Below are 14,995 nucleotides of genomic sequence, written 5' to 3' on the forward strand. Positions count from 1 at the left end.
AATGTAGTTTGCAGGACACAGAAGCTTATAGTTGGCCATGCAGTAGGTTTCGAAGAACGTGACGATTGGTAGGCCTCTCAAATGTGCAAACAGCCTTCTCAAACAGGCAGGCTCTGTGAGCTGACTTTCCCATTCTGTCGAAAAAAAAAAGAAAAAAGAAAACAGTGTTTCTCAGCACTGTTTCAAAGCATCACAAAACATCCTTTTTACTGATTCTTTTCACAACAATGCCCTACTCATAACCACAAGAATCCTTTTATGCTCAGCTGTTATCATTTAGACTTCTGTTGCAGCTATCAGACTGACCTTGAGTTTAAATGGCTATTTTTCCCCACTGACTGGACTGCAGCCGAACTGTGCTGAGAGAAAACAATCATATTTTCTTGTGTAACAACTGTAATTTGGGGCTTCAAAGCCTAACCCCCTTCCCTTAATTCCTCCTGGATCAAATGGCAAAAAAAAGAGAATGACCTGTGGATGTTAGGATGCTCGGCAAAGGAGGAAAAAGTAGTAATATTTAGGAATATCATTACAGGATAAATGATATTTGTACAACTATTGCAGAACTTCTCCTCTCCATTGACTGCAAACCTCACTGTCACACACACACACACACACACACACACACACACACACACACACACACACACACACAGAAACAGTCACCCTGTGGGAGCTGAAGAATATATGGGAGAGCCTGCAGATTTTTCTGGCAACATGTCAGCCCAGACTTTAACCTTTCTAACCACAAAGTTCAATTACTCACTTAGCTCACTTTGATCCAGACCTCTGCCTTTGATTGAGGATTTTACATGTGGCCTGACTAAAATGAGCCTTCATCAAGCTGGGTCCTGAATAAACCATTCAGAAACAAACACACAGTTGTAGCTCTGGCAAATCCTTGTCTGATGGGCGCATCGGAGGGAAAAATCTACAACTTCCAAAACCAGCAGCAGCAGCAGCAAGTTTAAAAAAAAAAAAAAAAAAAAAAAAAACTAACAGGGCAGTGATTAAAACTTCAGAGAGTTTTTTTTCCCAATGTTACAAAAACAGATGTGAGGCTTGGTTTAGGTTGAGATACATTTGTGTAACACGCTTGGAGAAAAAAAACAAACAGTGGTTTTAATTTAGGCACAAGTGCAGCAATGCGGAGCCAAAATATGTGAAACTGTAAAAGACCCAAACAGCCTGCCGTCCTCATGTCACCGGCAGGGGAAATATGGCGGGTCCACCGTGAGAATGTGTTTGAAAATAAACAACAAAAAAAGAAAACAAAACATTTTTATCCAGTGACATTATCGCTAAACTACTTCCTCTCTTAGTACGACTTACCCGTCGTGCTCGGTCCGCGGCCGCAGTCCCGGTGAGCCGAGCACGATGTGAGGGAGGGAGGGAGGGAGGGAAGGGGGGAGATCGAGCTCCTGACAGCGGCCGCAGCAGCGGCAGCAGCCGGCAGGAAGCTGCTTTTCACCGGCAGGCAGGAGGAGGAACAGCTGCCCCTGTGTGCACAGGGAAACACCGGCTCTCTTGCCATTTACGTAGCCTTGTAAATTAAAATATTACTTCGAATAATAAAATAAAAATTTTAATTTATAATTGTAGGCATAGTTTGGTATTTTTGGCAACATAGTTACGGTTAGGTTACAGACACTATAAGATTTTTTTATTCTTATTATTTTTAAAAACGGTCACCTGTAATCGTCTTAATAGGAATTTCATAATATTATTGATATTATAATTTAATAATATCAATAATAATAATTTTTTGAGTATGTTTTATTTATCTGGGGCTTTACGTGTATTTTTTATGGAACCAATTACTGTGCCATATATTTCAAACATAACCTGTGTGTTTATAGTTTATTAGCAAATTAGCCTGTTGTTATTACTACCGTATATTGTAATATGTAATTTTAAAGTGCAGCCACGGGGGTAACACATACGAAGAGATGAACCGCAAGTTAAACACGATGAGCCCCTTTATTGAATTTTTACGTCAGGTGAGATTTGCATTTCATATCCCTCCGCCAGAAGTTGGCTCTGCCGCATTGTAACAGTGATAGACAGGCTTAAAGGACTGTAATTGCAATCACATTGAACCCTAAAAGAAAGCTTTTATTGTCACAGTGTGAGTGGGCCGCATACACGCGCACGCACGCACGCACGCACACACACACACACACACACACACACACACACACACACACACACACACACACACACAGCTCTACATGGGTGACCAAGCTTTCTTATTCCAGGCTATAAACGTAGGATATACTTCTATACAGCACGGAGCTCTAATCACCCATACATCTGTCACTTACAGGGCTTCTGCCCTTAACCCATGACTCTGCTTGGCGCGCGCCCCGAGTCATAATGGTAGGTGATGGTGGTGAGGGTGCTGGTTATGGAGCTGGTCAACTAGAGCGAGCATGCGCGCTCTGGTAGAGGTGAATGTGAGCCATTCAAATTTCCATATATGTCCTGTCACAAGGGAGACCCCCCCCCCCCCTCCCTTCTCTTCCCCCCTCCTCTTTTCCTCACATACCCCCCCAAACACACACACACACACACACTATAACACACACAGCCTCCCCCCTCTCCCTCCTTTCTTTGTTCCCCTCCGATGATTCCCTCTATGAGCTCCCCACAGGACGGGGAGAGCGAGAGAGAGAGAGCGAAACCACACCACTGCCACCCAGCGGCCGCGGAGGCGCGCGCGACTGTGCGCGTGTGCTCTTTGTTAGCCCCCCGGCTTCCAAGAAATAATTTCCATCATTAAAAAAAAAAAAAAAAAAAAAAAAAAAAAAAAAAAAAGGCTGTGGGCTTCAGTTTCAACTTCGCGACATATTACAATAATACATTCAAAATAATAGTAATAATAGTAATAATAATAATAATAATAAAAGGCCGCTACACACCCCGCCATTTGCATTCAGGGTGTCGCTTGCAGCTGCGCCGCGGCACCACCCACGCGCCCTGCTGAAGTGTCCTTGAGCAAGACACTGACCCCGCGCTGACCTCTGGGGACCGGGAGGGGGATCCGTCCTCCTGAGATGATCGTATTATCATCTGAAGGATGCATCCGCGCGCTCCTTTCTTTTCAGCGCCATCTCTGAACGACTGCATCAAAATGATTCAATAAAGAGGGGATATAGGCTCTGCAGGACAATAATTTAATTAGCTCTAAATATAACCTACTTAATGAGGTACTTAACAGGGAGACGTTAATTACAGATTCTGTAAGGCCCTGCTAATATCTCTGCAGGGCATCCTTTCTTCTCAGCGCCTGTTAGTGGGATTAATCAATCATATATATGTATAAATGCACATTTTGATTCAGTCTGCTACCACAAACAACTTCATATATATATATGTGTGTGTGTGTGTGTGTGTGTGTGTGTGTGTGTGTGTGTGTGTATTATTTATAATAATGTGTGATTTATGCAGGCAGCTAAGTCACAAAAGCACAAGTAATCTGTCAAAAAACAAAACAAAAAAAACAGCAGCACAAAGGACCAACTACACAGGTGTCAGGAAATGTGATGATCAGTCTGTTAGTGATAATAATAAATAATTTCAACTTTATAAAAGCAGCAGAAAGTGCGATCAAGAGGGAGGAAGGGGAGGTTGTTTTTCCAATAAGGGGCAGAATCACTCTGCAAAAAAAAAAAAAAGATCACGTACACACACACACACATGCTTGCACACAGGCACACACACGCTCTTGCACTCTGCAGGCATCGCTTAGGATCTGTTGTTTTTCTCTGTAAGCAATTTTCACCTCCTATACCCAGCTGCCTTAAAAATTGCCTCTAAATAGGCTTTTTTCCTGTCTTTCTTTCTCTTAAAAAAAAAAAACCCAAAACAATCTGAGCCCAGCGTGTGTGCTGTTTGTTTGTTTAACAAATAAACCTTTTGAACCAGATCTGATACGTGTACATTAGTTCCAGGGTTTATTCTTTATTTTAGCAAATGAAGCTGAAAGGTCGCTGGAGCCTCTACGTTTCAAACGTGCTAAAAGGCTTAAACACAGTTGATGTTTGACAAAGTACAAAGACAAGTTTTCTTTCCTCCTGGGAGCTGAAATTAAGTTCTCTCCTGAGGTTACTGTTAAAAAATTAGTCTAAAGTTTCAAAAATAATGACCAGAAATTAATCACAGTGAACTGAGTAAATTTTTTTTTTTCGTCCTAGGGGCCTCATTGTTGCATCAAGGTCCTGACCCCAGAGCTGGTTGCTTGGGTGTTGTGGTTTCATGCTCTTCCATGTTTAATTAAGCTTTAATTAAAGCAAAAATCTGGATCTGGAGTGGAGTGGAGTAAAACATAGCAGGATAAATGGTGCTAAACATTTTTGCCATGTTGCATTTATTTCTCCCAACTTTTTTTGTGCAACTGATTAAGAAAGACAGTAACTGCATATTAACAGATTTTCCAGATTATTATTATTTTTATTATTTATGATCTGGCAACTAAGGTTGGTGGTTGTGATGGGACTTATTAAGCTTCTGGAAATCTGTGAGAAAAAAAAATTCTGGTTTAAAAAAAAAAAAACAAATTCAGTGAAAATGTCAACACTCAGACAAACATCCACTTAGACACTTGACCACAAACTCATTTTAAAAGGAGCAGCCACAGATTCAAAGATGTCTAACCTGTTCTAGATAACAGGGATCTCTAAGGTCAACATGTTGATTAGTGGAGTTACTTTAGGCCAGACCTTTATCCTGAATTACTTTAGAACAGTGTAGGGGGACCTGCTGCCTGGATTGGGATTAATATTAACATCTCACTAGAAATATTCATCTGATTTGGCAGACATGTTTATGTTGAATGGAACAGGAAAAAAAAGTGTAGGCTAGAGTTTTCTTCACCCCAACAATTAAAACAGCTGATTACTATTTATTGTATTTGCAAATAACTGGAATTTGCAGGAGAAAGTCAGAGGAAATCCTTTACAGAAGTCCATTATGGGTCGAGGGTCTTGAATCAAGCAGCTGAATGAAAAAAAAAAATCCGAATTTCCACCTCAAAAAATCGACATTAGATTAATTTATCTCAGCAACTAACGCTTCTTCTACAGTATCTGCACTGGACAGTATAGGTAAGAGCAGCCAGATGTGCAATGGAGAAAGTGTATTGAACTTTCTTTAAAAAATATTAAGAAGGGAACAATTGTACGGAAACAGTGCCTTCAGCCATGCTGAGATTTATTAGAATTTATGCGATAATTTACTGAACTGATTTTTTTTTTTCAGTATATCATCCTCAGTCGTCAAACGTGTATTGGAAGATCATTTAATCTATTTTATGGTTTAACTGTAGCCACGTTTTATGAGTGTAAGATGAGCACAGGCAACGTTTACTCACTGAAACCCGAACCGAGAGCTCAGCTCTCTGCAGGGCTGCTCGTAACTAATTGTATTTCCTCTTCAGTTGTACAGTGTCGATGCTGTGCAGCGTTAATGGACTATAAGGTCAAGGTGGGTCCGGTTGGTGGATCATCCCTGGGAAAGATGTTCAGATATACCTTTGTCACAAAGATGGAGAGATGTTACACTGTGGACAATGTGGGCTGCAACAATGCAGACACACAATCATGTTCAATTATAGCTCCTTAAATTTCGAGGTGTAAGTAAACGCCACAGAAGGCATACTCTGCAGGTTTCTAAGAAGCCCTTTGGACCCTTCGTGTTGAATATTTGTTTGAAATTCGTGGATTTCTGACATCTGCAGCTGTTACAAAAAAAAAAAAAAAAAAAAAAAAAGAACGAAAGAAAAACAAGCCACCGAATCAGATCACAATCAACAAAAAAACAAGCATCAAATGGCAAATAATTTTACAAACCCTTCACTCTTTAAATATGTATTCATTATTATTTTGGACACAAACACACATGAAGCACAAAAACTTGTAGCCTTTCAATCCTCCTTGCAATAAATCCATCATCATCATCATCATCATCATCTTCTTCTTCTTCTTCTTCTTCTTCTTCTTCTTCTTCTTCTTCTTCTTCTACTTCTTCTTCTTCTGCCTCGTTCGTGTTGGTTTGGGAAATGTGTTGCCTGACAATGCAGACATTTTCCAAGGTCATATTACCTCAGCGGTTTCTTAAAGGGGATGCTCCAGTTTGTCATTGTTAGGATGTAAAGACACTCAGCAGAGGGAAGTGATCATTTAGAGCAAAATGATTGACCTGCTGCTTTCACCTTCAGCCAGACAAGGATTAATAATGAAAAGAAAAGATGGATTAGAGAAGTTAGAACCTGTTTTAGTGGAGATGCAGCAATAAAGTTTTATTCAAACAGCATCCGTCAGTGGTACAACAGAAGCTGTCTGTAATTTTTCATTGTATGTGACCTGAATCTATGTAACTTATAAATTCAACATTTCAACTCAAAACATTTTTGTCTTTTGGTCTTTGAGTGTAAAGGTTAAATGTTATATAATTATTACATGGAATTGAAAATATCAGTGGTTTAAAACTGGTTTTGGCTTCAACATGATTCCTTTGACAGTGAAACAGCTTTCATACCGGCTTCAAGAGATCACAGGTTAACAGCCTAAAACATTTACGCAAATCATGCACGTTTCAACAATTCAGAGGATTTTTTTTCTTTAAATTTTGCTTTGTGCATCTTTGTCAGCACGTACTTAGAAGGCTAAAAGAAGTGAAGGTGGTTTCACAGACAGTGGCAAAGTTGATAACATAGGATCTGCAGCCTGATTTTCACTCTGACTGCAGAAAAAAAAAATGCGTTTTGATCTTTAAATATTCAAAACATATTACTGAGAAGGAAACGATGACGTGGTGCCAACGGTTCCTTTAGGGCTGAAACAGAACCAGGATGATTCATTTAAATAGAAAGCGTTGGTTTATGTGGTTGTATCGCTTTTAATACAAAGCTTTACGCACCGTCAGCAGGGGTTAGACCATATTACTGAGCGCAGCTTTTATTTTGAAGGAATTAGACAAGCCTTTGAGGAGGCTGCAAATACATTTGCATAATGTATTTAGCACGGGACCAATAATACTGAGGGATTGCTACAGTATGTGTGAATGGGAAAGAGTATGCTGCGAATAAAGTTTGACACCACGCTCATGACGCCGGTTTACGCAAGACAAAATAAGATGGTGTAATATATGATATGATGAAAGTTGCGGTAGAGGTGGGATGCAGATGCGGCGATAAGAGACGTGTCTTGGAGTGACAAACTAAAACAGTAGGGTTGGGCGGGGGGGGGGGGGGGGGGGGGGTGAAGGGTGATCTATTTCACAGCCCGACCTGGAGCCAAAATGGACTTTGGACAAAGCGCGGAGTCAGAGGTCACTCCGATAGCTGCAGCGTGTGTGGCCGCGCAAGGGATCGCAGTCCTTCTCTTTTCGAGATAATGAACGACAGGCTAGAGATGATCTCACTTCGGGGGGCTTGGGGCATGCAGCCGAAAATTGGTGTTGTAATGCATTAAAAAAACAAAAGCGATGCATGATGGCAGCGACGGGCAGCATTTGAAAACTATAAATTGCGTTCGTTGTCCTCAAGAGTTTAACCCCTCAGTTGCTGCTTGTGGTTATGTTAAAAAAAAAAAAACAAGGACAGTTGAGAAGCTCATGATGGAGACAGACTAAACAGAACAGATGGGAATGCACTGAAGAGTTCCAGTGTATAGATGCATGTAAAGAAGAATCAATAACAAGATATAAAGAAGCAATTGTTGAACAATTTTCTGAAACATTTGGCTCAGAAAGGTATTTTTCAGACAGTGTTGTCCTCAAGGATTAGTGTTGAGCTGCACACTGAAGAGCACATCTTCATGCACTATAATGTATTTAATTATGCAGTTATGGTTTCCATCCTGTCTTTAGTAGAGTTAGCTGTCATGAGGTTCCAAGTCTAGACTGCACTTACACGCTGATTGCATGTGTTTTACCCTGGCATGATGGAAATTTAAAAAGTGAGCCACTCTTCTCACTAACACTCCACCTCATGACTGCCCCAAGACTGTAGTTGGGAAATTCCCCACATGAAAAAGCAGCAGCAGCAGCAGCAGAGGTACACAGAGTAGAAAACAATATCAGCATGATGACCGAGTTAAACTATTGCAGGTTTCAGTAAGGTGTCATCATGATCAGTCAACACCAATGTAGAGTGTGGGTACAAAATTTTAAGATTCACATTCTCTCAAACATCACACCTCTCATCTGTGTAAAAAAAAAAAAAAAAAAAATCCAGTATTTCAGCTGCTTATCTTGATCTGTACAAACGGATTTAACAAGTTCAATCAATGTGACACTTTTTTTTTTTTTCTTTTTTTTTTTTTTACTGGTTTCAACTCTTCAGTGAAGCTAATGAAAAGAGCAGCTGAAACTTGTATCAACATGAAAGTCTGTAGCAGTCACAGACACTGCAGTGTAACCAAAACTGAATAAACAATGCTTTTAATTTACTAAATTAAACTGTAAAAGGGCCAGTGCTGCCTTCTCTCAAAAATTTTTTTTAAGATGCTGAACATCCTTTTACACATCAACACACATCTCAACTGTCTTTAAAACAAAATCTCCATGTGTTCAACTGTATCTTTAACAGGAAAACCCAATAAGACACATTAGGTTCAGGGTCTTCAAATGAAAACAATAACTGAAAATAATGTCAGTAATAATGCCAGAATTAAACTATAAGAGGTTTCAATAGGCACCTTACAGGCACTATGTAACCTTGATGGAAAACTGTGCAGGAAAACTGTATGGACAAAAGTTTGGGAATTATGACATAAGAAGACAGAGGCTGTGTTCTCTCTTCACAAGAGGGATGTGCAGGAAATGTACAAAACACCTGGATGATGCATATTGTTTAACACAATCCACATCTTAAGTCAATTAAAAATCCTTAATTAAAAAAAATCCTTCCATTTGTGTCTCCATCTCCTGTGTGATCTGTACATGATACACATTGTACACTGATGAGCCAGATTAGAGATAGCATGCCCTTAACAGTTTGTACTTTCAGTGTATCCTCAGCTAAAGTATTGGCTGATATGGGCAACTGGCAACATCCCGTAAACCAAATCTCCAAATTCTATGGTTATCCATTGCGCATTCAGTTTTATACATACAGGTGAATGTGTAGATTATAAATCCGCTATATGGCTTAAAGACTGCAAAACAGGTCAGGATTACAGGTGTTTATTTGATCTCAGTGGATCATTAACTGTAAAGAATATTTTTGTTTTTTTGGTTTATGATGCAGATATAACAGCATAGAGGTGGATACAAAACACATAAACATATTTATTTATTTATTATTGATTAATTAAATCAGTTCTGCTAGCAGCAATAGCCGAGCCTCATCATTCCAATGACCTCTTTTTGGCCCCTGAACGCTCTTTGGAAACCACTGACTTTGGTTCTTGAGTGTGTCCTTAGCCTCTTTGGTGCTATGTGCATTGAGGGTAAAGCAACAAGGGATCAATCGCAACAACAGCTATAATGGACCCTCAGGTTAGACCAGAATCGCGCTCCCTAAATGTCCTCCCTGGGATCCCCAGTCATTTCTCGAGCTCTGCCAGCCCCAAGCCTCCCTTAGTGCGCGTAGCCGCCTCGGCTCAGCTCAGCTCCGCTCCTCAGCTCAGCCCTCTGCTGCTCTGCTCCACACGCAACATCAGCTGATCCGTCACGTGGTCTGATGTCGTGGGTCACCCTTTTGCAAAATGGAGTTGTCTGAGTCTGTGCAGAGAGGGCTCCAGTCTCTAGCCGACCCGTCCACCTTCGACCAGAACGGCTTCCAGGTGCTGATAGACGCGTCTTTCCGGAGTCTGCTCTCCTCTCACGCCGACTCCGGAGTCCTCGGTGAGCTGCTGCCTCTCCCCTGCCGCCGCCGCCGCCGCCGTATTGTCTCTGCGCCGCTGCTGCTGCTTCCGGTTTCTCTCCGTGTGGATGTGTAGCTGAGCTGCCTCGATGTTTGCGGATTTTTTATTTTTTTTTACGACGCTGTTGCTCGACGCCGGATTCCCCGGTGTTTATATTAAGATCTTTGACGAGGCGAGGTGGTTGAGCCGCCTATCAGCTGCGCTAACGCGATCTTATACTTTCTCTGCCGCCTGCTTAACATTCAGCGGCAGTCACACAATCCCACGGCCACTCGGGATGCCTTTTGTCATTAAAACTGGCATCAAGTCTACTCAGCATATTAGAAAAGACTATGTTAGACCATTTAAATCACCATGAGTCCAAACTAATAATGGATACGCAGCCGATTGTTCGCTTTAATCGCCCTTAGCAGATCTTTGAAGGCAGCAGTTTTCTGTGCATTGTTGATGTTGATCGGCTTTGGATGGAGGCAGTAAATATAGTCTAAATTATGCAAAAAAAAAAAAAAAATTAAAAAAAAGACAGCATAACTTGCTCCTTATAGCTCCAACTCTTGTCATGGCTGCTTCGGTTGTTTCCGTACATCATGCGCGTCTCCACGCAACCTCTGCACCGCCGCAGTTATTTTTAATGGCAGGATTATTTAGAAAGTGAAATGTTTCACTATGCAAACAAACAAACAAAGGACCCCCCCCCCCCCCACACACACACACACACACCAGCACCACCTCCCTCCCAGGCTGATGCAGCTGACGGGTCCCCATTCACATGCAAATCATCATTGATTTCCATTCCGTACGTCAATCTGGGAGAAGCCAAGTATGGATCGCAAACCTGGATCATTTATACCAATCAAACGCGGTCTCTTCTGTCCAGAGAGACTAAGGCTGCGTGTTGTGTCTGCAGAGTGGCATTTCCCCTCCAACCCTCCCACCCCGTCCTCAAACCGTGTTTTTTTTTTTGTGGTTTCAGATCAGCCCGAGCTGAGGCGGATCGACCAGATCCTGCTGAAACAGACTCACGCTGCTGCGACCACCTTCATACTGGAGGCGGTCAAACAAAACGCAGACAAGTCGACGATGAGGTAGGGGAGCGGGGAGGTGGGGTGGAGGGGACAGGGACAGGGACATCAGACGGAGGAAGGTGTCCTGTGCATGATGTGTGCTTCCGTAACCCCTGCACATGCTCGTGGTGAATCTCTAAAAATAGGCTCATTAGGTGTGAGTAGCCTACATGGCTGTTAAAAACTGTGTGACAGGAAATGTGTTGCACTAAAATCACGCTGTTTGCACGTTGCTGCTCATAGTACACGTAGGAACCTCAGCATCTCCCAATAGTGAAAGGTTCTAGGACTGTTGCAGGAAATGAAAGTAATGAAATACCTGAAATCTTGGCATATTTCCTGTAAAACTACAAGAAAGTGGAAAAAACAACAATTTGGCACATAGACTGCTTTTTAAAATACTGCAAAGCAGTGTGATTCACTGCAGGTCATAGTGCTGAAGTGAGTTAATAAGCCATGCTGAGGTTGTGTTCTTAATGTGTGGCCTGTATGTTCCAGATGGGATGTCCTGATTGTGTAACAGCAGTAATATTCCCACAGATAAACACTGTTCCTAGTTAGAGATAGTTTGGGTGAATTAACGTGAATAAACAATTGGAATTGCCTGTGAATCTGTATTGTCTGCAACTTTTATGGAGCAGCACATGGATGCAAATCAGTTTAAATAAGTTTCGCACAATTGTCCATCTACATTGCCTTAAGGTTTTGCTTTTTTTTTTGGTGACATTGTCCATGGGTGAAGGAATTAGAGGAGAGTGTTGTCGTCATCAGAGTTGGGTGTTGAGAGTGTAGAGGCTTAAACCTGCAAGTGCTGTAAGGTGCAACAAGCACCGATATACAGCTACACAATATTTCACACTAATAGGATATTTTTTTAGTTTTATTTTTTTGCCTTTTTGTTTTCATTTTTACTCCATACTTCATTTAAAAAAAAAAAAACATGCTTTTAGGTGGCTGTGTATTTGATGTGTGATTGCAAAACCTGTGTTTTCTTGGATGGTGCAGACTTAGACATTCAGACATTTAGTCCTATATTTTTTTGGAAAGGGAAAAATGCATTGGTTATGATTAAAATACAAGTGTACTAACCATTTAAAAAAAAAAAAAGAAAGAAAGAAAGCTTGATGTAGATGCAGTTTTGTGACAACAGCTGCTAAATAAAGCACTGTTTCCTTCTTGCAGTTCCTGCCTTGAAGAACTCACATTCAGTGCAGAGAGAACAGAAACATTCTATAGCACATATCAGGTACATTTCAAACAAATGTTGCATATATTGAATCTTTCATTTGTTTTTAATGTGGTGTTGTAGTTGGGGCAGACTCAACAGCCCACAACCCAATTGTTCTTGTTTTGTTTTACAGAAACATAAAAAAGAAGTGGGACGCCTGTTAGAAAGGTAAGAAAGGTGAAGTGCTTGGTGTTTGGAGCTGTCAGTGGGGACATGATCATGTCCTAAAAATGACACTGACAGAGCAGTGAGGTGTTTTAGAGCTATAAGTGTAACATTGCAGAATTATGAACTGAAGGATTTGGCTCATTCATTGATTTAATGATGATTACAAACTAGAGGTCAGGGTTAATCCCTTTTATATTCTACTCTACACAAGCAGTAATAAGCATTTGATAAGTGCATATCAGAGTTTTGACACAGTCTTAAAGAATTTGGTTTACTGAAATCGGGAAGGGGTTGGGGGGGGGAGTGAGTGGGGGCAAGTAAAGTGTTGGAAGGATGAGGATTGTGATTTATAATGCAATGTAATTGACTGTCTGCAAACAAGCCTTTTTTTTGTGAAAAGAGCCACAATGTCTCCAGACAGATTTAGAAAAGGTTCCAGGCAAATTGTGTAATTATATAAAACAGAGAAAGCCTTCTGATCACCCCCCCAAAAATTTAATAATAATAATAATAATACAAATTAGCGCGCACAAAACTTTGTGACCATGCGAGTAAATAATCTGAAATCATCAATTTATTGAGTAATAAAAATCTTTGGAGGATCAGTTTGATCCTTGGATTGCCCCCTGTCACAAAGTGCAGCATGTTTAGATTGACATCGACTAATAAAGTGATATTTATATATGTGTATAAGTTCAGTCCGGAGATCACAGATGCACATGTAACAATGTTTTTTTTTTTTTTGTCTTTCTCCTGTAGCATAGGAAGGAGACCACCTCAGATTAACGACGTTTCTTGGCGTCTACAATACCACATGAAGGTGCATAGTCGTTTCCAACTTTTGGGAACGAATTTTGTTCTTCTTCTTCTTCATTTTTCTTTTCATAAGAAACCAAAAAAATGAAAAAACAAAAAACAAAACAATGTTCCTCTTTTGACAGAACGGACAGGTCGATAAGGTCAACGAGCCTTTCTACCTGCTTTCACTGAACACCGAGGTAACTACTCGAACATAAAGCTGCACCTTTACGCCTCCACTTTCATGGAGACTTTCACGGAGTGTGTCTGTTATGTTTCTGTGAGTGAAACTCTGATCCCGTTTGTGCCTTTTGTTAGAACGAAGGATCATCTGAAGATATCAGCTTCACCTGCACGATGGAGCAGCTACAGGTAGAGGAAACGATTTTGCCTCCTCATCTGTCAGTGTTATTCCATAGTCGAGCTGTCTTGCGTTTGCACTATCAACGAGCCGTTACGCACCACATCCAGCCTCCTTATGGGAAAACACAAATCAAAGAGGTCCACTTATTGATGTGATTTCCTATGGGGTGGTTTTCTTCTTCTAACAGTTTAAATTTCACCATTATCTGCACGAGTTCCACATAATAAATAAAGGGACTTTTCTTTCTTTATTTGTTTTTGTCATTGCTGCATCGTCACAACTTTGGATTTGGCCACGGTGCTGTAGGAATATAAACACACAATAAATGGATCTTGCAGAAACCGAAAGATTGTACAGATGATGATGATGATGCATTAACTTGACCTTTAAAGAAATCTTGTTGGACATTCTTTGTGGAACATCATTGATGCCTTTATAAAATGATAACTTCACTGTATCAGCGGTTGGTTGAAGTTTTCCATTTCACGCTGCAGTGACGTGAAAGCTTATCTGCGTTTAAATAATGTGCATTCAATGCAAATTAATTGATAATTCAATCGGGCTAACGTGACTCATAGTCGAACCAGACTGAATATAAAATTCTGAATGCAAACTAATTTTGTATAAATCTTACTTATAGTGAGTGTAATTCATGGGTATAAATGTGTTTTTGTTTTTTTCAGTTAATATTTTAGGCTACATCTGTCGGGATATGTTGCTGCGTTTTTATTCCCAAATATGATCAGTGGTTACCTGTTTTCAGGATTTGGTGGGGAAGTTGAAAGACGCTGCCAAGAGTGTGGAGAAAGCCAGTCAGATGTGATGCCGGTGTCCAGTTTCCTCTCCGTTTCCTCTGCACCACAGAGCTCTGAGCTTCCCAACCGGCGTCCAGCGGCACCTCTCCGTTCTCTGTTTACAGCTTCTTTTGTACCTGAGATTGACACGACACGTATGAGACACTTTACCATTCCAACGTCTGTTTCCCAATTAAAACAGAAAAATAAAATCCAACTTTGTGCTTTAATTTCTCATTTTGATGTGCTCACACCAAAACGTATGTCTTTATTTTTGTTTTTTTAAATTTTTGTGGAAAAGTTCTTTTTTTTTTTTTCTTTTTTTAAATAAACACAGGCCGACTTAATGTCCATGTCAGGGAGATGTGAAAGTTGGTCTTTGAATATGGACTCAGAAAGTAACTGGTAGGCGTGTGTTTTGTCAACACTTACCAGCCTGAAAAGGATTTTTGCCATAGTTGCGTGACAGCGGTGTATTTTGTTTCCTGCAGTATTTGTTGCAACAAGAGGTTCAGTCCAGCTTTGTTTTCCGGACTGATGGGGGCTATTTTTAAAAGACCACACAAACAGAGATCTGTGACTTTGTTGACTGAATCACTCTATGGAATAAATAAGTAAATAAATATATATATAGGCTACTTTTTAGACTTTATCTTCTGCTTTCTACACCCACCTCAGCTCAGAGTCCTCAGCTCCTGAGCTGGAAGCAA

General features: G+C 40.6%; 1 protein-coding gene across 1 annotated transcript; it reads left to right on the forward strand.

Annotated features, from left to right (window-relative positions):
* The first annotated feature begins 9,666 nt into the window (after nt 1–9,666).
* On the forward strand, nt 9,667–14,502 carry commd3 (COMM domain containing 3). Its single transcript, XM_041065604.1, has 8 exons — nt 9,667–9,849; nt 10,843–10,954; nt 12,116–12,179; nt 12,295–12,329; nt 13,089–13,149; nt 13,271–13,327; nt 13,446–13,499; nt 14,255–14,502. The coding sequence occupies exons 1-8, from the start codon at nt 9,711–9,713 to the stop codon at nt 14,312–14,314; spliced, it is 582 nt and encodes a 193-aa protein (XP_040921538.1). The 5' UTR covers nt 9,667–9,710; the 3' UTR covers nt 14,315–14,502.
* The last annotated feature ends 493 nt before the right edge of the window (nt 14,503–14,995 follow it).

Source organism: Toxotes jaculatrix, chromosome 20, assembly GCF_017976425.1.
Source record: "Toxotes jaculatrix isolate fToxJac2 chromosome 20, fToxJac2.pri, whole genome shotgun sequence".
Lineage (NCBI taxonomy): Eukaryota > Metazoa > Chordata > Actinopteri > Toxotidae > Toxotes > Toxotes jaculatrix.

Bases quoted from the DNA above. Each gene is read 5' to 3' on its own strand.
- commd3 (XM_041065604.1), top strand. From the start codon at position 9,711: ATGGAGTTGTCTGAGTCTGTGCAGAGAGGGCTCCAGTCTCTAGCCGAC. The intron at 12,180-12,294 runs GTACATTTCAAA...TTTGTTTTACAG, and splicing joins CATTCTATAGCACATATCAG to AAACATAAAAAAGAAGTGGG. The intron at 13,500-14,254 runs GTAGAGGAAACG...ACCTGTTTTCAG, and splicing joins GCACGATGGAGCAGCTACAG to GATTTGGTGGGGAAGTTGAA.